The sequence below is a fragment of the Lissotriton vulgaris genome, chromosome 10 (assembly GCF_964263255.1).
Source record: "Lissotriton vulgaris chromosome 10, aLisVul1.2, whole genome shotgun sequence".
Taxonomy (NCBI): Eukaryota; Metazoa; Chordata; class Amphibia; order Caudata; family Salamandridae; genus Lissotriton; species Lissotriton vulgaris.
Window position 1 is genome coordinate 177,287,789 of NC_141698.1, and position 24,636 is coordinate 177,312,424.

General features: G+C 44.9%; 1 protein-coding gene across 1 annotated transcript in view; it reads right to left on the bottom strand.

Annotated features, from left to right (window-relative positions):
- MYO15A (myosin XVA) overlaps positions 1-24,636 on the bottom strand; it is a 1,716,372-nt gene that overhangs the window by 1,211,598 nt on the left and 480,138 nt on the right. Inside the window, exon 26 of the mRNA XM_086939741.1 lies at positions 1,894-1,978. Within this exon, the coding sequence (XP_086795867.1) occupies positions 1,894-1,978 (85 nt within the window). The remainder of the gene's footprint in view (positions 1-1,893; positions 1,979-24,636) is intronic.

The following is a 24,636-nucleotide window of genomic DNA, read 5'->3' on the forward strand; positions in this document are numbered from 1 at the left end:
CCCAGAGGAATGCATTGGAAATTATTCTTTATTTGCGAATTTGCAAAATGCGAATTCGCAAATAAAGAATAATAAGGAATCGCTAAAAAATAGCGATTTTGTACATACATTCCGTTTTGCGAATTCTAAATAGCGATTCGCAAAAAATCGCTATTTAGGATTCGCAAAACGGAATCTTGATACATCTGGCCCTATGTTTTAAATTGAAAGGTCAACTACAACTGTTCAAACTGATCTGGGAAGAATGTTTACAGTTTTAAGCCTAGTAATTAATGTAGTGTTCCAGTTATTTGTATGGCTAATTCCTGACACCTTCACGGCACTACATTGCACACTCAGAAACATACCTGCTCCGCTGTATTCAGGCGTCGAAGCACACCCTAAACACACTTGGTGTCACTGGGTGGGCCCGATGATGAAGCATGCCACCAACCAGGTTGGTGGGTGAGGGCTTCATGAACAAACAAAAGGGTTTGTACCCTGTCTTACAGTCTTGAGTCTATGTAAATTCATAAATAGGCTAGTCCTTATTGATTTCACATAATTCTTGACTCAAGCATTATTATTTTTTGCCCTTTGACAATATTATATCTGAATTCGAATTTCTGTAAAGTGTTTACATTTGTTATATTTAACATGTATCATGAATGTATCTCTATGTATAAATAATGGTGGAAAAAATTTGGATGCATCCATAAATAAAGAAATGAAAAAAATAAAACATTGTTGCCGAGGATGTAGCCTAACGGCTAGGGCGGTCAACCTCAAATCTGGGGACCCGGGTTAGTGTCTCAGCAAAAATGCTCAACATCCTGTGATTCTGGGCCAAATCACTTAATCTCCCTGTGTCTAACAAAAATAAATGTGTCCTCATGTATCAAATGGTGCTCATGTAATGCGCTTGGATACCTGATTTTGGGTCAAGTACGCGCTATATAAAACTTTGGAGAAAAAAAATGTGTTCTTTGATGTGAGGTGATGGTAGACCCATTGAAGAGAGACAGAAAGAGACCGAAAGAGAGTGAGAGAGGGAGATTTTCCTGATAAATAGGTATAGATTTAGGGCATGACATGAGGATCATGTTCCACTCACAATATCCCATCAAATTCTGCAATCTCTTTTATGACTTCTCAAATTGAAAACTGCCCATACAATAGTGGCTGAAAAGACTTTGTTGACATTTTGTTAGATATGTTTCACAAATTACTGATAGCTAGTGCCACTGGCTGCTATACGTCAAGGCAAGGCACAGAACCACAGCAAGCCCTTTCAGCCTCATTGGTTTTTCCACCGTTTCAATTCGGAGAACTATGGCCACAAGTATACCAAATAATCACCCACTTTGGTCATTATGAGTGCCAAGTAAACCCTATTGTTCGCTATAAGTCAAGTAAAGGCAACACATCCACACCAAGTTCATTCAGCCTCATTGGTTCTTCCACTATTATATATCAGACAGACTCTATTGCCGCAGCCTACCACATAATCTCCCAATTTGCTGTGGGAAATTCCAAATTTAGGACTTACTAGTTGGATCGGGATGGCAGGAAATACGATAATTATTTTACTATCAGAGACTTCTATGACACATTTTCCTAGGTAAGACCTGGGATGATATATTTGTGAAAAGGTACATGGATTTTGAGAATTACAAGAAGAAATTGGTGCAAAAACACTGATTTCTGTGTTAATTCATCATTCATCAGGGGAAATCTTTGAAGAGTGTGGTACCTCGGCATAAAATCACTAAATGTCCCTGTATCGGTGTTTGTGGCAGTGAAAACACTAATACAATGTAACTGTATCAGTTGTAACAAGACCCTCAGAAACTTCAGATCTGACCATTTGTAAAAAAAAAAAAAAAAAGAGGGATGACCAGTACTCATTGTTACCTTCAGATACCGCCTGCGGTTTATGAACATGTGCACCAAAGCTCTGAACTTAGTTAGACTCTTTTTCACATTCTTATACCGCTGCCTGTAGAGAAGGGAGTAAAACAGACAACATATTATAATATTAGAAAAGATTGATAAATGTTGACCTCAAAAGAACAAAAACAATGACATTAGGTACATTATATAATTTTTAGTGCTCTGTACTCCCTTAACCTAATGGAAATTGGAGCCATTTGTTCCCCAAATATTTTGATGTTCAGTGAGTAAAACTAGTTTTGTGAGTCATTGTAAAGAAGAGCAGGGCTTCAATTTTGTATCACTTATTTAAAAATGCTATTACATTTTTACCATGTATCAATAGGCATATATTACAAGTTCTCAATACATAAAAAGAAGACAACAGTAGATTAGAGTGTGGCTATGATTTTTATGTTACCAGGGTCTTCCCTTATCACAAGCTGGTACATCCCCCTTGATCCTCTGAAAAGCACTGGTATACCAACATATCAACCTCAACAGGGAGAAAAGAGATTGTATGACTCATGCGCCTCTCTTGAACATACCTGGAGAGAATATATGTGTTAGACAAGGAACATACCTGTCAGAGACTGTCAGGCTTTTGATTGATTGTTGTGATGTACAGGCAAGATTTCACCACAAGTGCACATACATAAGAAAATGGTACTTTCTTAAGGCTTTATTTTAAATTCACGTTTAGTGCAAAGTAGTTGTAAAAATCTTATTGAAGATATGAGAATATGTATAATCATTAATGAACACAATCCAAAATAACAAAAGGAAGAAATATGTTAAAGTGTGAAGAATCCATGTGCCTCTAATCTTAGCTAATAAGCACATTTGCATCAAAAGTCTGCCATTCAGTATCAGTACTAAGATGTTTATTGGTGCATACCCTAATACCCTAAGAGAGAGAGAGAGAGAGAGAGAGAGAGAGAGAGAGAGAGAGAGAGAAAAAAGAGAGAGAGAGAGAGAGTGTGAGTGTGTGTGTGTGTGTGTGTGTGTGTGTGTGTGTGTGTGTGTGTGTGTGTGTGTGTGTGTCTGTGTGTGTGTGTGTGTGTCTGTGGGTGTGTGTGGGTGTGCGTGTGTGTGTGACAGTCCTCAGCCTAGCTTGTGTCTATGTGGCCACATTCTGTTATCAAGTGATTGCATTGGTGCAGTCTCATGGAGAACTAGTTTGCTCCTTCTCGAATCTGAAGCTTCTCTGCACAGAGAGCTGGGAGTAATCATTTTATACTAAATTTCTTAGTAATTTTTACAGAAAAGTACCACAATGATGCATGATGTAAGGTGAGGAGAAAAACGTGGAAATTCCCCCGCATATTAACTTTAGAGCCACTATGTCTTTCTCTAAGTATCGTACATTATATGAATATATGAACAAGAAGCACACTATCAAAAAATACACATTATTTGTAGTCCTTAGTGTTACACAATATTGAGCAAAAATGCATATAAACTAATTGATTATTGAAAATGAATATCAACATTTGGGCCTAATGCCATGATAAGCAGAGTATGTTCAGAGTAGGTATATAAACCAAAACACATGATAGGATTGTTGTCAACTATGAAAAAGTTATGTACAAGAACAGGTACACAGTGGTTTCCTATGAGTAGGTGTACAAATTATTTGATGATCTACACTGCTGAAATTACATACAGATTGACTGAATCACGTTATATGGGTCAAGGTTGCACTCTGTTGTTCCCTTCTTTTGTACCTATCTTTATTTTTTATTAAAGAAGTACAAATGTTAGTGATTTATTGGAAGAAAATGCATAACAGGAACAGACTGTATAAAGTGGATTTAGTTATATTCTTTACCAGAGTTTTATTGCATTGTGTATATCTAACCAGTCTCTACTGTTCATTAAAATATTTCTTAGAAACATGTAAGATCTTTAGTGCCTTCGCGGTATTACATTATAGGCCAAAATCAATCCTACAGACAACATGGCTAGAAGTCTTGCTCAATTTTAAAACATAACATTATGTGCAGCCAGCGTTAAAGGAAACTCTTCTATGTTTTGCTGACTCACCTTGTTTTTTTATTGAAATGATCCAACTGTTGCAGCTGTCGCCAAGTTTCACTACAGCACAGCAAGGACACATCAATTAACTTTTTGAATCCATGTATAGCTTTGTTTGAGTGCTTGAGTAAACAGCTGATTTTTCAAAGTGAAATAATTAACTAGATAGAACAAATAGAAGCTATGTCTAGGCAGGTATTTGAGGCGATATGGAACATTATGGATTCATCTGTGCTGCAACTGTACCCAGCTGTGTCCCCAATGCAAAGGTGTTAGAAATGGGATTCCTGGTTGGCTAAGGTATGCCCCCAGGCCAGGCAGACACCACCACACAGACAGGAGATGCATTGAAATCCGTGTTGCAAGTATCTGAGCCTCTTCCAGTGAGCCAGGCACAGGAGAAGGGGCAGAGACTTTGATATCTCAGAGTATCAAGTAACAAGGCAAGTCAACAAGCCCTTGGAGATCACTTGGTGTAAAGGCAGAGTTCAGCAGAGTTCAGCTCTACTTCAGCAGAATCAGAGAGCATAAAGGCAACACGAGGGAAAAGCAGGCCTTTCAGGTCTGCAATCCAAAGATGAGTCCTTTAAGCAACACAGCAGTCTTTCTGATAGAGGTTCAGTTCAAGATCCAGAGGTAATTTTATGGGGTCAGACACCCAGTATTTATACCCAAAAGTGCCTTTCAAGTGGCAGGGACTTCAAAGCAGCTCTCTGTAGTGCACAAGTATCCCTTTGACCCCCAGTAGGCATACTCCTCTCATATGTTAGCATTCAGAATTCCTTAACCCGTTCCAGGCTCATGACGAGCTAGGCTCGTCATGGTGTAGCCTCCTCGCACGCTGATGACGAGCCCAGCTCGTCGTGGAGCATGGTTTTTTTAAAATCTCAGCATAGAAGGAGAATTCAACTAGCGCGGATGTGGTTAAATACACTTTTAAGCTGTAATACTTGAGCAGAGAGGAGCAGCTTTTTCATGTTTCATATGTTGGGAATGGTAATGATAAATCCTCCTTACTGGTGAAGGTGGATTTAACATTACTGTTTTAGGAATGCCACTTTTGGAAAGTGAACATTTCTCTGCATTTACTGCTGTGTGTGCCTGACAGCTTGTCTCCAATACACGTCTGGGATCGGGTCACAGTTACACTAGTGAAAGGAGAGGAGTAGTGAAAAACTAAATGGGCTGTTTGTCAGTACCAAGACATGCAAAACATAAAAGTTCATGTCTTACCTTTGACTTACTTAGCACCCTGCCCTTAGGGCTACTGAGGGCCTACCTTAGGGGTGAGGTGTATGTAGAAAAAGGGGCGTTTAGTGCTTGGAAAGTAGCTTTAAATGCTATGTCGAAGTGGCAGTAAACTGCACACAAAGGCTCTACAGTGGCAGGCCAGAGACAGGTTTTAAATGCTTTTTCTGTGGGTGGCACACTATAAAACTATAATTATCCCTGCTGTAGGTTCAGCGCATGGTCGAGCAAAAGGGGGACTATGTATGTACATTTCCAACTGCCTTATTTGTAAAAAAATTGAGCTGTATTCCTACAATTGTTTTTATCATATCGTTGGGTTACACTTCAATAACTTTGTCTGTATATTAATAGTCAACTTCTACAATAACATTCCTGTAGCAGATATAACTGCGGTGCTTAAAACCCTAAACATGAAACTCAATAGCATAAATAACAGTTCCCATAAACAGTTCATCACCATTTGGGGCGGTGATTTTAATTGTTCTTTATGTAAAAGATCAGGAACAGGCACTTGTGGATTAGCAATTTCTAGGGATAATAGCCCGACACACTTTGAACACACATTAACGGGAAATGCCCTAAACGAGATCATGTTTAACAACAATTTAGGGTTTTCAAATGAATTATGTCGCACCGAGACCCAATTTTCACCAACCTTTAATGGGCGAGGTTTGCTGTCCACTATTGATTTTATCCTCATTTCTTTAGGGTACAGGGATTGTATTATTAGTTATAAAGTTTTAAAATCCCCGTTAAGTGATCATTTTCCGATTAGGATTGATTTAATGGACCCACAATTAAGAGTGCATAAAAGAGCTGAGGTCTTTTCTGAGAACTTAAAAATCACCAGACAGAATGGATATGAGTTACAATGGACTAGGGTGGTCCCTGAGGAGTTCCTTAGTAACCTAATTAGCGCTTGCAGTAAAAATTTCTATGTCTGTTTGGATTTGGTATCTAATGACGTAGATATTGCAAGTAATTTCAGTGAAATAACTTCCTGTATAAAAAGAGGTCTTTGGGTAAACGTAAAGGGAAAAAAGACCCAAATGGAACCTAGAGGTTGGTTCAATACAGCTTGTAGTAAAGCCCATAAACAATTAAAACTGGCTCTGCATAAGCAAATTAGAAATCAGCCTCTGATAAGGTCCCTACGTAAGGAGTACAAACTCGCTCTGAAAAATCAGAGACAATTGATGAGAAAGGAAGCATGGACAGCCATCATGGAAGCTTCTGAATCTAAGGATATGACGGCCTTTTGGAGAGCAGTGAATGCTCCCTTTTTTAAAGATAATACAAAGGCCCGTATGGAAATAGCAGTCACAAAGGAAGATTGGGTTAAGCACTTTGAAGCACTTTATAATCCAGCAGTAATTACTAATGAAACAGGGAGCGAAGTCATGTCTACAGGTAAGGGCACCGAAGGGCTGCAACTTAACTTCTTACTGGAGGAAGTAATCAGGGGTATTAACTCTAGCTTAGGGGGTAAGGCACCCGGCCCTGACGGCGTCCCTGTGGATATTTTTAAGAAGAACATACCGCTCTGGGCACCTTTGCTCACCAGAGCTTTTAATGCCGCATGTTCAATAGGTATGCTTGGCACTTGGTATAAATCAATTATTGTACCCATTTTTAAAAAGGGTGATAGAACAAACTGTGCTTGCTATCGGCCCATATCCCTGCTCGACTCTACCATAAAAATAATTGGCAGAGTCATTTTAGATAGATTGCATTCATGGGCAGAGGAACACCACATCATTAGCGACCTCCAATATGGTTTTCGCGAAGGAGTCGGTACTATCGAACAAGCACTTTATCCATAAATATTGATAGAGAAGTATACTACGGCCAAGGGGGGCAGACTGTTCCTAACCTTTTTAGACTTGACATCTGCTTTTGATGTTGTTAATCACGGGAAACTATGGATTATTTTGACTAAATTAAGAGTGGATGTGAATATTATTAAATTCCTGAGAGATTTGTATAACGGGGCAAGTGCAATGGTCAGATATGGAAAGAATGGAGAATGCACCAGGGAGTTTAGTATTGCGAGGGGTGTGAGGCAAGGGTGTGTCCTTGCCCCATTTTTAATTTCTATCTATATAAATAATCTGGAGGATAGATTATTACAGGATTGCAAGGACATGCCCATTGCCTCAGCCCAGTGCATACCCGCTCTCATCTACGCAGATGATGCCGTTCTCATGTCAAGAACTCCCATAGCCATGCAGACTATGATTTCCTCTTTTAGTACTTTCATGACTAAACTTGACCTACAAATAAACTGTACTAAAACCTTTGCAATGAATTGTGGCAGCAACGTGTCCAAAAAGAAAAAAACTATGTATATAGGATGAATCCCTTTACAGCATACACCAACCTTTGTTTACCTGGGGGTCTTGTTTGATCATACTGGGAAATGGAGCTGTGCGATCCATGCTAGGAATTTGCTTTTTTCCAAATCTATAATGGCCCTTAGGACTTTTAGTAAAAAGATGGGTAACAAGCCAGTTAAAGAGCTCTTATAATTATATAAAGCCAGCTGTGTTTCAGTGGCACTATATGGGGCAGGAATATGGGGCGACTCAAATGTTAGTAGCTTACAGGTCATAGAAAACATCTTTCTACGATATCTTTTAGCCTTGCCAAAGAGTACGTCCAGTTACAACTGCCACTCGGAATTGGGCATTCCTTACTTGGAAGACCTAATTAAGTTGCAACCGATCCTTTTATGGCATCGAGTTTGGACCAAGGAGAAATGCCATCTAAACCGGGTAATTTTGGAGGATGTATTGAAACTAGATCTGGGGAAAAGGATAAAATGGTTGTGCTACATAAAAGCTTTTTGTAACAATATCAAGCACCCTGAATTTTTTACTGACCCCACATCTATGTCCGACATCACCAGGAAAGCATTGAAACTCTTAAGCTTAAACTTCCTTGAGAATCAGAGGGAACAAATGGAATTGTTAAAAAAGACTGTAATTCCCCATCAGATGATTGTTAAAACAGGGATTATCCAGCCTTATCTAAACCTTCAAATGAAAGAACAAGAAAGGTTTCTGTTGACTAGATTAAGGTTCGGTATTTTGTATAGACTGCTGAGCTTTCCTGTTGTAAATGACTGGTCCAGGGTAATCTGCAAATGTCCGTGTGACAATATCTCCTTCCAATCGGACATACATATTCTATTTTTCTGCAGATTTTATGTGATACCTAGGAAAAAATGGATTATGCCTATTTTAAAATATATGAATATGAGACAGTGCCGGCCAGCATTTCTTGCTATACTACTTTTGGAGGACATTTTCTCAGTTGCTTCTGTTGCGGCATTTCTTAAAAGTATTTATTACTTACGTAAGACAATGATCATATGAATTGTGTCATTTTTTAATCTTTTTGTATATTGTGTATATTGTTTCTAAAACCTATTAGCTATGATGATGTAACATATTTCATGTGATTTGATGTACTTTTATGGTTATTTGAAATATAACCGAATAAAGTTTTTGAAACTGTGAAACTGTGGGTGGCACACTCAGTGCTGCAGCCCACTATTAGCATTTAACTTACAGGCCCCGGGTATATGATATACCATCTTACCAGGGACTTACAAGTAAATTAAATATGTCAATCAGGTATACACCAATTACACACATGTTTAGGGAAGAAGCAAATGCACTTTAGCACTGGTTAGCAGCGGTAAAGTGCTCAGAGTCCTAAGGCCAAAAAAGTTCAGCATAAAGAGGAAGAGAAAGGTAAAAGGTTTGGGGTGACCCTTCAGAGAGGGCCATTTTCCAACAAATGGAAGCTGTGAATTTTTGCTGTCATAAGGTTTGCCCTCACAGCCTCTCTCACAAATGTATCCATCTGAAGACAGGAGAAACGTCCTAAAGCATTCCTTCTCCATTAGTGATGGTGTGTATCATTCTTACTCTTTTAGCATCAGAGAATCCAACTGCTACATTGATACGGTCTAAAGCTTGTCAGTTGTTTTTTCTGGGAGGCCCTTTAACGACTTCTTGGGCTCCTTGAGCTTGCACTCACAGCCTCACAATTTGTTCGAAACAAGTTGTTACATTAACTAGAACTAGGCCTGATAAATGCACCTATTGTCGACCAGCTGAAATGTTAGTAGGGTAAATATTGTAAAAGATTGGGGCTGCTCAAACCATTCTGGAGGTGAACATTTTCAAGGTTTGACAGTATTACCTAACTAGCTGACTAGCTAACTTTGCATGGCTTTATGTAAACAATCCAGTGTGGTTGATAGAAGCTAATAAACACATAATTTCAATTGACTTTAGTAAATGTAAGGGGATGAGAGAAATGCCTAATTGCCTGCTAAGGTATGAAAGAATATGATAAAAGGAGACACAGGCCCTCATTACAAGTTGCCTGAAACAATATCCCCAGATGGGATGTCATGCTGAACAACTACACGCTTTCTGGTGTCTCTGGGCCCAGAAGTACTGTGAATTATTAGTTTTTTCACACATGTCTCATGTCTGAAATATGTATTAAAATTGCTAGATTTCTTAAAGTGTGTTAATTTAAAGTGACAGCGAATATATTAATTAAATATAATTGTGTTATTCAATATTGTGAAATAGATTGTTTATAGTGTTATAGTTATGATACCCTAAATAAACGTATCTTTTTAATAAGCATGGGCGGTGTTTGTGAATTTGCGCAAATTCGTAATCACGATTCGCAAAAATCCGCAAGCTTGCGAATAATTTTTTTTTGTGAGTTTGCGAGATTTTTTTACCAGTTTGGCAACGAGAACTTGCGCATGCGGTCGCAACGGTCGAGAACATGTTGTTTCCACTTAACCACCTGCTCGCGATGTCTTTATCCTGTTTCGGGTCGCAATGACGTGTTAGCGTTCGCAATTTCCTGTTTCGGGTCGCAATGACGTGTTCGCAATTTCCTGTTTCGGGTCGCAATAATGTGTTCGCGATTGCGGTGTCTCTGGGCCAGCTACCAAAATCTCGCAGCGCACGCGAACAGGGAGGAAAACTCATAAGCGAACGCAGAATCATGGTAAGTCAATGCCGCACGCGCGGGATTGTATTTTTGAAGCGCGAACAAGAAAAAAAATCCGCCAACTCGCGAATTGTGGATTTTTGGGCAATTTTGCGCGATTCGCGAAATTGCCAAAAATTCGCAAATTCCGTGAGTGGAATGAATTTTCCGCCCATACTTAATATTTAACTGTAAAGGGCTGCTAGGTAAGGTGTGGAAAAATACAACAATAGCACACGTAGACAGAGACAGTGAGTGGTAATTGACAGCAAATGCACCAAGTTGTAACTGGAAGTTAATGTCTGCTTCTACTGACCTAGCCCGCCAAAGATAGCCATGTTCTGCTCATCTACCTACACCACTTCACAACTGTCATTAACAGACATTTATTATCCTTGTGTTTATTTAGGTACACTAAAGCCACATGGGTATTGTGTTTCCCACCTCTAAGAAATGCTGTGGCTATGATGAAAATTTGTTTTTAAGCTTTTCAAACATACATGCAGTCAGTCCATTTTGGAAGACCTACACTCTCCCAAATATACTTAGACCACTCCCATCAGCTGACTGATGGTAATGCAGCTAGTAACATAGACCATTGGCTGAAGCAGAGTCAGCTGCAACTGGTAATAAAAAAAGAGTCTATGGTATGAGTACCAGTTCAAGCATGAGGTTTTCTTTCTTTTATCTCCGAATGTCTCCCACGGTCAACCTTCTAACTACGGTGATAAAGAAGTATAATGTTTTAGGGTGGAGACATAATGAGTTGAGACATATTAACTAAGCTTTGAAAACAAGCTACAACGAGTAGTGCTGCAAAAGATGTACTAAGTCATTCATGTGGCTGCACTTCAGATCTTCCATTCTAATATGTGCTTCTGAAAAACCTTGGATTGCCTAAGCTATAGTGATATGGTCTGATGAATCCAATGCTTTTCACAACAGTAAGAAATGAAAGACACTGTCTGATGATGTCATGGATTCCTAATTGCCTGGCACGTTTACTTTGTAGGCTATTAAAAGATGAAGATTGATTTTCAGTTGAACTTAAAGACGTGTCTAATATCAAACATATGAAGACTCTAAAAAAAATAAAATTGTTTATTGACCTTTCAAACAAACAAGTTACAGTACAATGCAACAAGCCAGCATGATATTAAACATATGAAGTGTTTATTCAGTTCTGCAGGAGCCAAGCTTGGCAGAATGTTGAATGAAATTATCTTCAAGTTGAGGTTAAATGCGATCAAAAGATTTGAATAAGTGAAGGGTGTCTATTAAGTTCCATCATCTCAAGGCTGGTTTTTGCATACAGTTCAAAAGTAGTTGCAGCTATGGTTCATTGAGTCTTCTGGCCCAAATAATGGTCAAAAGAAAGCTATTGCTCATGGGACACATGCCATATTCTAGGTAGATAGTGTTCAAAATGTTTTGATCAGCATCAACAACACCTGTTTGGGATCTCATTGAGGCAAAGGCAGTATGACAAGGGAACAAATCCATCAACTACCAAAGTGGCTCTTAGTTGCGTTTAGATTAGGATGATGATCTATCGGGAGCAGTTTGCAAAGATCAGTAACAGAGGCACATTATTATTAACCGCATCGCTGCGGCGGCTTTTCCCGCTGTGCGCAGCGGTTTTGTAGATACCGCATTACATGACGAGCTCAGCTCGTCATAAGCGCACAGCAGGTAAGCCTCATGATGAGCTGAGCTCCTCATCAGCGCGGAAGGGGTTAAAGGTAGCATCATCGGTTTGAGACTCACCAGGCACTGAGGTCATAACAATGTCAAATGAAAAGATTCGTGAATTTCTCCCATTTGCCAAAAGGAGCACCATTGCAACTTGAAGTAGAGCTGTGCCCTGGCAAAGAACCCCTATGCCACACAAATTACATCTGTGTTTGACTAGGAAAGATTCCTACTGAACCAAGCTTTTAAGATCATCACTGCATGGGAGGAGTGGATTATTCTGCCCTATTCTTGGACAGGAGAAACTGATCACATTGAAGATCCACAGTCCTGTCATCTACCAATATCTAAGCTAAAAAGTGCACTGCACGGTGGAGCTGTTGTTTCTGATATTACTGAAAAATGTTGAGCATCTCTAAAAGCAGAGAAAAAGCCTGTATGCCCTTCCCAGATCCGTTAATCAGCAAGATATTGCATACGAAGAAAAGTCAATTGCTTCTAGAATGGTGAAAAGATATTACATTTAGAGTTTTTCTCTTTAGTGCCAAACTCGAGCAATGACACCAATCAATTAATAAAAAATGTGGTAAAGGTTTAATTAACGTGGGGATTGCACATTGTGCTTCAGCACCCATTCCTTACTATCCAGGGACAGCAAACATGCAGGGCGGGTGTGCGCCGCCTTGCTTCTTTACCTTCTTGCAATTCAGCTGGTTTTCGGCATACTTATTTTCTCTTGGGATGGGGTTGGCCTGGAATATGTAGCAGAGATTGAGGTGGAACTTCTTGTTTTCCTCTAACAGGCCTGAACTTTGAAAGGGAGATCCTTTAATCTAGTTCCCCGGAAGACACAGCAAAAAACCAGGAAGACCAAAAAAAGCAACAAAGACTTACCAGTGTACTTTGAGAACATGGAAAATCTGCATATGCTAATCATATGCATATTTACAGTTTGTGATCACTTAAGCTCAGTCAGTAAGAGGGTAAGTCACCCCTTTAACTAGAATATGGTATCAAGTATGTGGGTCAGTGGACATTTTAAAGCCTAAATCTTTTTCTACCACTTGCTTAAAGATGTATTTTGCGAGGTCAAGTAAAGGCACCAACAACATTGATGAACATTCTTCGGGGCACATTAATGAAACTACAGAGGAACTTGAAACGGAAGTGATAGCCCAGTGCCACAGTAAATGAGAGAAACATATATGTCATTTCTTTGATTGAGATGTGTAAACAGTCATCCTACAAGCACAGAAGAAATCAGGGCTATACTTGACCAGGGAGGTAAAGCTGCTATGAGCATGTTGGACCTCTCAGCGGCCTTTGATGCGGTCCATCATGTCCTACTGATGGACCGGATGCAGGAAATTGGAGTCCAGGGTACCGCCTGGAAACTACTCAAATCCTTTCTAACAAATAGAGTACAGTCAGTATCCATCAGCGAATTCTCAGTCAAACCTTTTTCTCTGCCCTGTGGAGTCCCTCAGGGGTCATCTATGAGCCCAACTCTTTTGAACGTCTATATGTTACGATTGGCTACCCTGATTGAACGTTTGGTTTTAAGCTGACCGTATATGCAGACAACACCCAAATTGTGGCGTCACTACTGCCAGGAAAGCTACAGGAAACGGCGCACAAATTCCACAATTGCATGACAGCTATGGGTATCTGGATGGTCCAAAATTGCCTTAAACTTAATTCCAGCAAAATCGAGGTGGGGTTTGTTTGGTAATGACCCTAACTTCTGGACTCCAGCATGGTGGCTGGATACACTGGGGGCCCGATGTAGGTAGGGCTTTACCGATCGGTATCGGCCGAAAATACCGATTTTTGGCCCTTACCGATCGGTAAACAGCCATCGAGATGTAGGGACCCAAAAACAGAACGAATCGGATAGGAAACCGATTCGGAATGTGTACCGAATGTGAAAGAATCCGATACGTACATACCGAAAATCGGATATGTAACGAATCGGAAAAACACCGATTCGGTTACAAAGACCGAATCGGTCCATGTACCGAATCGTTAGTGACACCGAATCGGAAAATCACCGATTCGGTCCTACTACCGATTCGTTAGTGACACCGATTCGGAAAATCACCGATTCGGTCCTACTACCGATTCGTTAGTGACACCGATTCGGAAAATCACCGATTCGGTCCTACTACCGATTCGTTAGTGACACCGATTCGGAAAATCACTGATTCGGTCCATGTACCGAATCGGAAAAAATACCGAATCGGACATGATCCGATTCGGAAAACATGCCGATTCGTATGAATCTCCGATCGGGAAATTCCCCGATTCCGACAGTTGGGGAGATGTAGGGAGGCACAGAAACACCGAAATCGGCTCAAAATCGGTAGAATTCACTCGGTATTTACCATGGATTGCAATCAGGTGGTAACCAACTCCAACCCATATAAACAGTCCCAAAATGCATTGCAACTTGCAGGATGGCAGCTTTCTATGTCATTGCGAGGCGGCTACGGCTACAGCAGGAAGGACAGAGGGAATGGCTAAGAAATGAACAGGTCTACAGACAGAGGATAACCCTGTTCATGCTCACTGAGGCTGAGATCCTACAGAGATACAGGCTGGACTCTGACACCATACTTGAGCTCATCAGGGACCTTAAGCCATACTTGGACCACCACACCCCAAGGGCACACGCCATCCCTGCGCACGTCCAGGTGCTATGCAGCCTACACCTGGTAGCGTCTGGCAGCTATCAAAGTGGAGTAGCAGCAGCAGGAGGGGTGAGCCAGAGCAGCCTGTCAAGGTTCTTCCACATATTCCTTGAAGCCATGATAGACAGGATGGACCAATACATCTCATTCCCTGCAACCCACGCAGAACTGCTACAAACCAAAGCGGACTTCTACCAGATGGCACACTTTCCCCAAGTCATCGGTTGCATAGATGGCACGCATATTCCGATTTGCCCACCAGCGGACACCGAATACATATACCGCAATCGGAAATCTACACACACCATCAACGTGCAGGTGATCTGCAATGCCAAGTGCACCATCACAGACCTGGTAGCAAAATTCCCAGGAAGTACCCATGACTCATATATATTCCAACAGAGCGGCATATATGCACGGCTGATGGCTGGCGATTTTGGAGAAGGATACCTCCTAGGTGAGCCACATCATCAGACCCCCATAACACATAGTAGGTAGGTGTAATACATGTATGCATGTGTCTAATGTGACCCCTTTCTCTTCCAGGCGACAGTGCATATGCCCTCCGCTCATTCATACTCACCCCCTACCTCAACCCCTCCACACCCAGCCAAAGGAGGTATAACCGGGCCCACATACGCACCAGGAATGTTGTTGAACGGACCTTTGGCATCTGGAAAAGTAGATTCAGATGCCTGCACAAGAGTGGAGGTGCAAGGCAGTATACCCCCATCACCTGCTGCAAGATCATAGCTGTATGTGCAATGTTACACAACCTTGCGGTCAAGAAGGGCACTGAGGTGGAGTTGTCTGACTACGAGGACTATGACGACGACGAAGCTGTGCCACTGACACAGCCAGCTGGGGTGTGTACGCCATGTGATGGCAGATACAGACGTGAGGAGATCACTGAGAACTATTTCTGACTGAGTACAGATGCAAAGACAGCTAAATGTTGCTTGGAAAAAAAAAGTTTTAATAATGATGCACCACAGTTACAGCACTGATGTGCATCAAATAATGGAGAATGTTAACGAAAATAAAGTCCAGGGTTCTGGTGTGCTCATCCCCCCTTGCCAGCCTATTTTTTGGCCCGCTTTCCAGACCCACTGGGGTGTCCCTCGGCCCCCTCCGAATGGCCAGCAGCATCAGCAGATCGCCTGGTGCTCCTCCTTGGCTCTGAAGCAGCGCTGGCCGGGCTGCTGCGGCTGCTGCTGTCTCCAGCATCACCCAGGTCCAGGGCAGGATTGGAGGCGGCGTTAGATATTAACATGGCCTCCATGGCCGTGGTGATCCTGGCCATCCCCCTAGTCAGCTCAGCTGTATGCTGACTGAGTGCCGATTCCTGATTTGAGCTGCGATGGCACAGCTGTGCGGTCGCCGCTGCAAGGCGGGCCATGGCCCGGTTGAGCACCCGGGCATCCCTCCTGCGCGCAACCTCATGCTCCTCCTGCCTGGCAGAGGAGTGGGTGATGGCAGTGGTCAGCCTGCCCAACCCTGCTGCCACCTCCTTGTTGCTGTCCACAACAGCCTGGAACCCCTTCACCAACTCCCCCATCTGCAGGTTGTGCTGCAGGAGCTGGCGTTGGCAGGCCATGGTGGATTTGGCCTGTTGGCGCTGGATTTTTACCATCTGGCCCTCCAGGCCCAGGAACACACTGCCCTCCCGTGCTGGTGCAGCAGTGGTGGTGGTGGTGGCACGGCGTCTGGCACTGCTGCCTCCGGCCTGCTGAGTGGGCTGGGGTGCCACTGGTGGTGGTGTGGTGCTGGCCGGTCCCGGAGCCCCTGCTCCCACGACAGGTTGGACGGGTGGCAAGGCCACGGTTGTGGCAGGAGCTGTTGTCGGCGGAATGGTCTGCCTTGTAGGGGAGTTGTATGGTGAAAATTGCAAGGGGGGTGAGCTGGGCAGTACTGGGGAGTGCACTGCCTGGAAATCAATCACCAGGACTCCCTCCATTCCAAGCCCTGGGGTGTCTCCTTCCTCATCCTCATCCTCCTCCTCCTGGCCAGGCTGGCTGGTGCTCGGCCCTGCCACTGCAGTATTTGATGTCGAAGCTCCCTCTGCTGCCACAGTGGTGCTGCCTGATGGTGCCCCTAGGTACAAAGAAGCATTTGTAAACTGAGTGCCGATGTATTACAGGCAGTACAATTATGGCATTCCACATGTCCTTGCATCTCCTTACACCGTGTCACACTGTTTCCTGTCTTGTGATTCTGCACTGACATATTTGGCTAACTTCTGCTGACTACATGTACCATGATGCTTGTCTCTTGTATGTTGGTGACAGTACAGTGCTGGTGTTTGCCTATGCATTGTGTCTAATGGGGAGGTGTCTGGTAGGGTGTGTCATGATGCGCATGCTTCTTACCTGTAGCTGTGGCCATCGCAGTGCTGTCCAGGGTCCCGATCCCTACGATGCTCGCCCTCTCGATGGTGCTGGAGACAATTTCCTCCAGCTCGGTGAGGGGTGGCGCCGGGTTCTGGCCTCCTCCGGTGTGTCCAGCCTGCCTTTGGATTTCGGCCAGCTTCCTCTTCGTGAGGCTGCGGAGGTCGTAGAACCTTTTCTTAAGTTCCTCAATGGACCTGGGGGTGACTCCAGCAGCATTGACCTTCTGGGCGATGTCGGCCCACAATCTCCTCTTGGTGCTGTCTGGCACGTTGAGGGACAGCTTGCCAAAGAGCTGGCGGTGCACCCTCACCACCTCCTCAACCAGCACCTGCAGTTCTGTGGTGGTGAATTTGGGCTTCCTCTTTTGGGAGGACTTCTGGCTTCCTGCCTGATCTGCCATTTTGCTGCTGTTCAGTCTGCAACCTCCTTCTCCCACTGCTGCTAACTGTGTGTTGGGCTCAGGCAGGCTTTCCAGTAACTTCTAGAAACTTCTTAATTGTCTGCACCTGCCAGGGTTGCCACTCCCTGTTTTGGGTGGGGGAGGGGGAGCCACCTCATTGGCTGAATCGCCTATTGCCGAGTCGGCTTTTACCGATTCGGGAAAATCCGAATCGGTAAAATCCGATTCGGTATTATCCGAATCGGTAAAAGCCGAATCGGTTCATGCAATGCATTCCTATGGGCTTTTTCGCCATGGGTCTATGATTGCCGATTCGGTTTTTACCGATTCGGCTTTTACCGAATCGGTATTCGCCGAATCGGAACTATCCGATTCGGTGGAAGCCGAATCGGTGTTTTCCGATTCGTTGTTGGCCGATTCGGTAATTTCCGATTCGGACATAGCTGAATCGGAACGTACCGAATCTCATTACCGATGCCGACCGAATCGGTTTTCATTCGGTATTTTTTTCCTACATATCGTTTTCCGATTTCAGAATACCGATTCGGCCCGCCTCGGTATTTTGAAATCGGAAAATCGCGTTTACCTACATCGGGCCCTGGGTCCTCTACCTACTCCGAGTAAGAAGGTAAAAAATCTAGGTGTCTATACAGACAATAAACTTAGTTTTAGGGATCAAGTGAATGCAGTAGTTTCATCTACATCGTATATTCTGAAATCCTGTAAGACAATTATGCCATTTCTACCCAAAGACAGCCAACAAACAGTTATCACTGCTCTAGCCATGTCCAAACTAGACCAATGCAATAGTCTCTATATTAATATCGAGGAAGGGCTTTTGAACAAACTTCAACTTTTGCAGAATGCCGCACCCAGATTGCTTACTGGCATACCAAACTACGCTTCGGTCTCGGCTGAGAGTAGAAAGCTTTATTGGTTGCCCGTTAGAAAATGTGCTCAGTTCAAAGCTCTATGCATGGTCCATAAAGCCCTTCAAGAAACTAGGCCCAATTACCTAAAACTGCTTTTTCACTGGTATATGAAAAAAGAACACTGCGCTCCGCAGAAGCGAAATTAGTATCAGTGCGCTTTGTTAAGAAACCTAACTGGGGTGGCAGAAGCTTTGTGGTCGGTGCAGCCAGGGCATGGAATGGCCTCTCGTTGCATCTTAGATGCATGCCAAAACTTCTTGCCTTTAGGAAGGCCCTCAAAACTTGGCTTTTTACTGGTTAATCTTCTTCATTTGTCCTCCCCTGCTTGGACCTCAGTAGGACTTCAGTTAGCTCCAGGACACCTCCAGGTAACAGTCGCGCTCTAGAAATATCAATACCATTAACATCAACATTGCACTCATAAACCTGTATCTAGTCATGACTCCAGTGGCATTAGCCTGTCATGGTAGAAACACGTTGGAGTGTGTGAAAGGTTCCCACTATGGTTTCTCTTATCTTAAGGATGATGTTCTTTTGCTTTCATGTCCATAGGCCAATATGGTGAGACCAAAATAGGACTTAACTGCAGAAAGGGTAGGTGTTCTGTTAATTGCTGTTTGAAAAGCAGCTAGGGCAGACCCTTTATGGTTCGATAATAAAAAACACTTGGTTGTGTGCCGTGAACAGGGTTAAGATAGGCTGTATCGACTAGTACCACTAAGCAACAGGTGAAATAAACATTGCTTAAAAGATAATAAGAATATTGCCTTTTCTCTCACCTCCTGCATGAGATATAGTGGCCCCTATCTTGCAAACCAAAACAACAATTCTGAGGAAACATGCACCGTACATGACTACAGTGCAGTGAGAGATCATATAGCAAGAGCCAGCCTCAAGGGGGCCTTACCTTGCCTGGAGACACTGCGCCGCTTGCTGTTGGGGCGTGCTTTGGAGCCCATTTTCTAGCCTGCCATGCCGCTACTGCCAGTGCTGCTGTTCGGGGGTCTCCTTCCGCCGCCGCAACTCCGCACAATCGATCGCGGTCACAGTCGGGGGGAGACCTGCCTGCCTGCCTGGGGAATTCAAGATCCAGCAGCCTTTGCGGACGGAAGCTGCGTTCACCCGCGCCAGGAGGCCCTTAAATTTCCAGTTACCCCCTGCGTCGCGGGATCGCGCGCGGGTCGCCCCGGGCTGAGGGCGGGCCATCTGTGGCCGGGCCAGGCAACCCCCCTAATATTTTCAATACAGACTGTGTCGTCTGCAAAGAGTGTGGGTCAGTGAACTTACTTTGTTGTCTTTTAAAGTCGTCCCACAGTTTCCCTACCAGCCGTGGCAGTAGTAGGGGTTTATATTTATGTTTTCTTGTCACCTACAAGTGTAAAAGCTAAAGTCGGCTAATTGCCCTGGATTGCAGGTCCATTTGGGGTTATCATTAAAACATGTCACCCAAGACAGGGAAGGGGAATAAAAGTGCAACTGGCAGCACGGGTGGGTCCTTGACAAGAACTTTGGACCAATTTATAACTAGGGCTGCCGTAGCGCTGGAACGCGAGATATCCATAACGGAGAAGCGATTGTCACTAGAACCTATCTTCTCTAAGCGTTCCTCACTGGGTCGCCATCACCCCTGAGCTGCTGTCCGCAAACTCATCTAAGGTCGTCATACGGCTGGATATGAGTCGGGATATGGAGGCAACCGATGTATCTGATACATGTTCTACGGTGGCCCCTACTATCTCGAGTTCAATCTCAGAGGATAGCCCCTTAAAAACACCTACAAATAGGAAAAGGAAACGAAGGGGGGGAGGTCATAAGGGCAGACGCCCCAAAGTAATTAAATCCACCACCCCAGGAGGGGCCCCTGTTACACGGCCTCATCCTGCTACCGATAGTACGCTGCCTACCACCACAACTTCAGGGGAGCAGACTTCTGTGTTGCCTCAATGCTTGCCGTTGTCTGCACATCCCCCAGATAGCATCTTCAGGCAGATAGAGCATTTGATGAAGTCGCTGATGCTACCCCTATTCAAAAGAATTAAATTAGTCCTTAAAAAATTGGGGAAGCTGGAAAATATTGTAATGACTAATACTACTGTCTTGGAGAAGTGTGTGGGCTGTTCTATGGCCCACAATAGTGTATCCAATGGAGTTGTTTTGTCAGCTCATATTGGTAACTCTGCCGTTAGCCCCAACACAACACACCCCCAACCTCACAGGCTCCCAAGTCAACAAGATGAGAGGGGCACTTCTGGGGCACTTAAGACAAGCTTCACCACCCGTAAGAGAGCTGAAGCACAGGGGCGGGAGGGTAAGCAGGTGATAGAACCCGGCAATGTGGCGGTAGAGTTAATCCCTAAAGAGAAGGAGGTGGCAGTTGCAGAAGATAGGAAGAGGAAGCTTCCCTGTATTGACCTTCCCCCTGACTCAGAGCCCTACACGGTGATAATGTCAGGGGTACCTGAGCTACAACAGGATAAACAGGAAAATCACAGGGAATTAAAAAATAAAGTTATTTTTTGGCTCAGCAAATATAGACCACTCCCAGGATATATCAACAGTAAAATTCTGCAAGTAATGAGGGTGTGTTGGTTGGGTAGCAGACGTAAGGACCTGGTAGGGGATTGTATAATTGTAAATTTTAGAGACCCCAGAGCAGTCAGGTTCATCTGCGAAGGAAAGGTACCTAGAGGGGAGGGTGGGATCTTAACACTTGATCTGAGCTACTTTTATCCTTGCCCTAATACAGGTATCTCTCGTTTTTCACGAAATTGGTACGAAACACCTTCTAGACATCCTACTTCTGGTTTCAGGGTGGAGCGTTATTTTCCCTGGGGTCATCAATTGGACACCCCTTTCAACCAACCCATCTTTACAAATAATCGTTTTGCTCCCCTATCTACCCTAGAGGAAAACGACTGACTTGGGGATGGTAAGGTCTCGCACAGGTCACAGCATAATGGGGGTCAACCTCATAGTTTAGGGGTTTCCACCAGAAGTATTGTATCACCGCCTCATGACTACTCCCCCCTCCTGCCTTTCACTCCTATTAACAACAGCGTTGTCACAGGGAATTCTGTTCCTCGTTACATGGGGGGGAAGCGGAGGTGAGCTCTAGTTAAGAGGTCCCCTTGGTGAAGGTCTCCTCATGGAACATTGCGGGCCTGGAAAAGAAATGACATGTACCAGACTGGGCTAGCCTTATCGACGAGTCAGACATCTGGTCTTTCCAGGAAACTTGGGCATTAGTCCCTCTATTTCGCTCTGGTTATTTAAATTTCTCTACACCAGCAGCCAAGGGTAGTAGGGGAAGACCGGTGGGAGGCCTGACGATATGGGTACGTCACTGCAAGGGTGTCTCCGCGGTTGAGATTCCGATAGACAACCCGGATATTATGGCAATAAGGATTACCTCCACAAAAAGGGTCTTAACATTATTATTATTAACATGTATATTAGGGGGCTCCCAGGCGGGAGATGTTCTCCAACAGCCCTTTTATTAGAGGAATTTCTTTGTACCATTTCTAACAATGGTAATAGGGTTGTGGCCGGGGATTTCAACACCTGTTTTGAGCCACTTGGTCTGGTTGACGGGAAGCTTACAGAGGCAGAAGACTCTATGTGGGGTACTCCTCAGCTGGAGCTGGCGCCCATTAAAAAATGGACGCATGCGGCCCTGTTTATGAAGGGGTTGTGCCTTGAAAAGGGCCTGCGGGCTGTTAATGGCAGAACAAAGTCAGATAGGGCAGGCGCAGTTACGTTTGACAATGGAAGATCTGGGTCTCGCATTGACTATATACTGGCCAATTTGGAGTTGTGGTCGGTTATTGTCGATATGGTGGTCACGTGTAGATCCGAGAGCGACCACAACCCCCTAGTCCTGTCTCTGACAAATAACAGCTTCATTGCCTCAATCATGGCAGATGTCCCTATGGTTCAGGGAAAGGTAACCCTAACTAACGATGAGAGAAGGGTACATTGGCCTAAAATAGCTATGAATGAGGGTTCTTTGACCAGGATAAGGAACTTGCTTATTAGTACGGTGGATAGATTAAACAGTTTTGAGTCACAGGTTGAGATCAACGAGAAATTCCCCGAAATCCGCAATGGTTTTTTTTCTGAACTTAAAACTCTTTTTGTTAAGAGTTTACCCCCTAACAATAATAATAAAGAGTTGAGACCCTGTTCCTGGTACGATAAAGGCTGTAGACAGGCACAATGAGCCCTGATTACAGCTGCTAGAAAGGCGATCTGAGGAGGGAGGTAGAGGCTGTCTGGCCGACCACCCTGAGACCCACCTCTCCTTCTAGAACTGGTCGAGCGCGGTCGAGAGGCCTCCTGGCGAGGTTCCTCTCCTAGGATCGTACAGGCGAGCAACCACACCACTACAGATGGACACCACACAAGGATAGATTCTTAACGTCTTTATCAGCAATCAAAGCAGGTTATCTCAGTAATACAAGTACAAATGGATCGAGGGATCCTTAAGGTCTTTAGCAACTGCGGGAAGGGGGTAGCAGGACAGTCTTGGTACCAGCCCGGTACAGGGATACCCTACGCTCAGCTCTCAATCCTCGAGCTGGGGGGTTCCTCAGGGTCGGGCCGCGGCAGCACCAGCAGGGCTCCGAAGATGGTTTCAGCGAGGTTGGGCCGCGGCAGCGCCAGCAGGGCTCCAAAGGTGGTTTCAGCGAGGTCGGGCCATGGCAGCGCCAGCAGGGCTCCAAAGATGGTTTCAGCGAGGTCGGCCCGCGGTAGCGCCAGCAGGGCTCCAAAGATGGTTTCAGCGAGGTTGGGCCGCGGCAGCGCCAGCAGGGCTCCAAGGATGGTTTCAGCGAGGTTGGGCCGCGGCAGTGCCAGCAGGGCTCCAAAGATGGTTTCAGCGAGGTTGGGCCACGGCAGCGCCAGCAGGGCTCCAAAGAGGGTTTCAGGGTTCGAAGTAGGTGAGTTCTTCTTGGGTCTCTCGACTCCAGGATACAACTGCCGACCCATTCTAGGGCTGCCCCAGATATAGGTCTGGAGTCCTTTGATATCGGACCTGGGGGTGAGAGGGGCCGGGAGGAGAGTGTCCAGACACCCAGCAGGAGGGTGGAGCCAGCGCCCAGGGAGGCCGGTGGGCGATCGAAACCAGGCGTCCGGGGACGGCTGGAGGGCCATCGAAACTCCCCTCCTCCTTGATCCGTCAAGTGCCCGTTTTACCACCTGGTCAGATCTCGGTGCCTCGATGTCGGGGCTTTGTTGGGGCCGCGGCCGAGGTCGGGCCGAGGCCACGGGGCCCGGACGGGGAAGGCCTAAGATGGAGTCGGGGCCTGAGAGGGTGGCCCGGGACAGGGATCGGACCAGCAGCGTGGGGCGAGTAGGGGTCGCCGTGTTCTGGCGGGGGAGAGCCGGGGTCGCCAGGAGGGCGGCTCTCGTGAAGGTTGGAGGGGTATCTTCAGCCCGAGGGACAGGGGCTGATGTCGTCCAGTGCCCGCCATGCGGGAGGAGTGGGACCACGCCACGAGGCCGGTTCCAACAACAGCCATTAAATCTAGACTTCCAGAGGACATCCGTAGTTGTAGGGCTTCTTACAAACTCACCCAACTAACTGCTAAGAGGAATTGGGACGAGGACCGCTGGAGGGGGTTGCTTCAGGCTTGCGAGGGGCGGAACATGACTCAATTCTGGCACCTGCTCAAATGGGGCAATCTCCTGCAGGATTCGGTTCCCGCAAATCATGTGGAGCCACAGGCCTGGGTTTCGTACTTCGAAAACCAGTTTAAACTAAAGAGTAGGCCTTCAGCTGAGACAGTCTCCCATGAGTGAGGACTCCCTGGTTTTTGTACCAAGTGAGGTGAAGGCTGTCCTAAAGGGCATTCCGAGCGGCAAGGCACCTAGCCAAGACTGTATTCCTGCTGACTTATTTAAACATGAGCAAGATCTATGGGTCTCATATTTGACCATGTTAGTCAACGCCCTTGCTAGTGGAGCATTAGTTCCTGATTCATGGTTAGGGGCAGAGATATTGCCCCCGGGAACTATCGTCCAATTAGTCTTATAGACGCGGTATAAAAGATTGTGGCCCGCATTCTTTTGGGTCGCATTCAGGGCTGGATGGCTGATTTTGATGTATTAACACCCCTACAGGCGGGGTTTCGGTCCCACATTGGTACCCTAGACCAGGCGTTTAGGGTTATGCTCCTATATTGGAAAGAGGTCCTCCTGGGGGGTGGCAAGCTATTTGCGGCCTTCGTGGACCTAAGGTCCGCATTTGATCTTGTCCAGAGGATTAAGTTGTGGGAAGTATTACTGGGGAGGGGTATGCCTAAAGA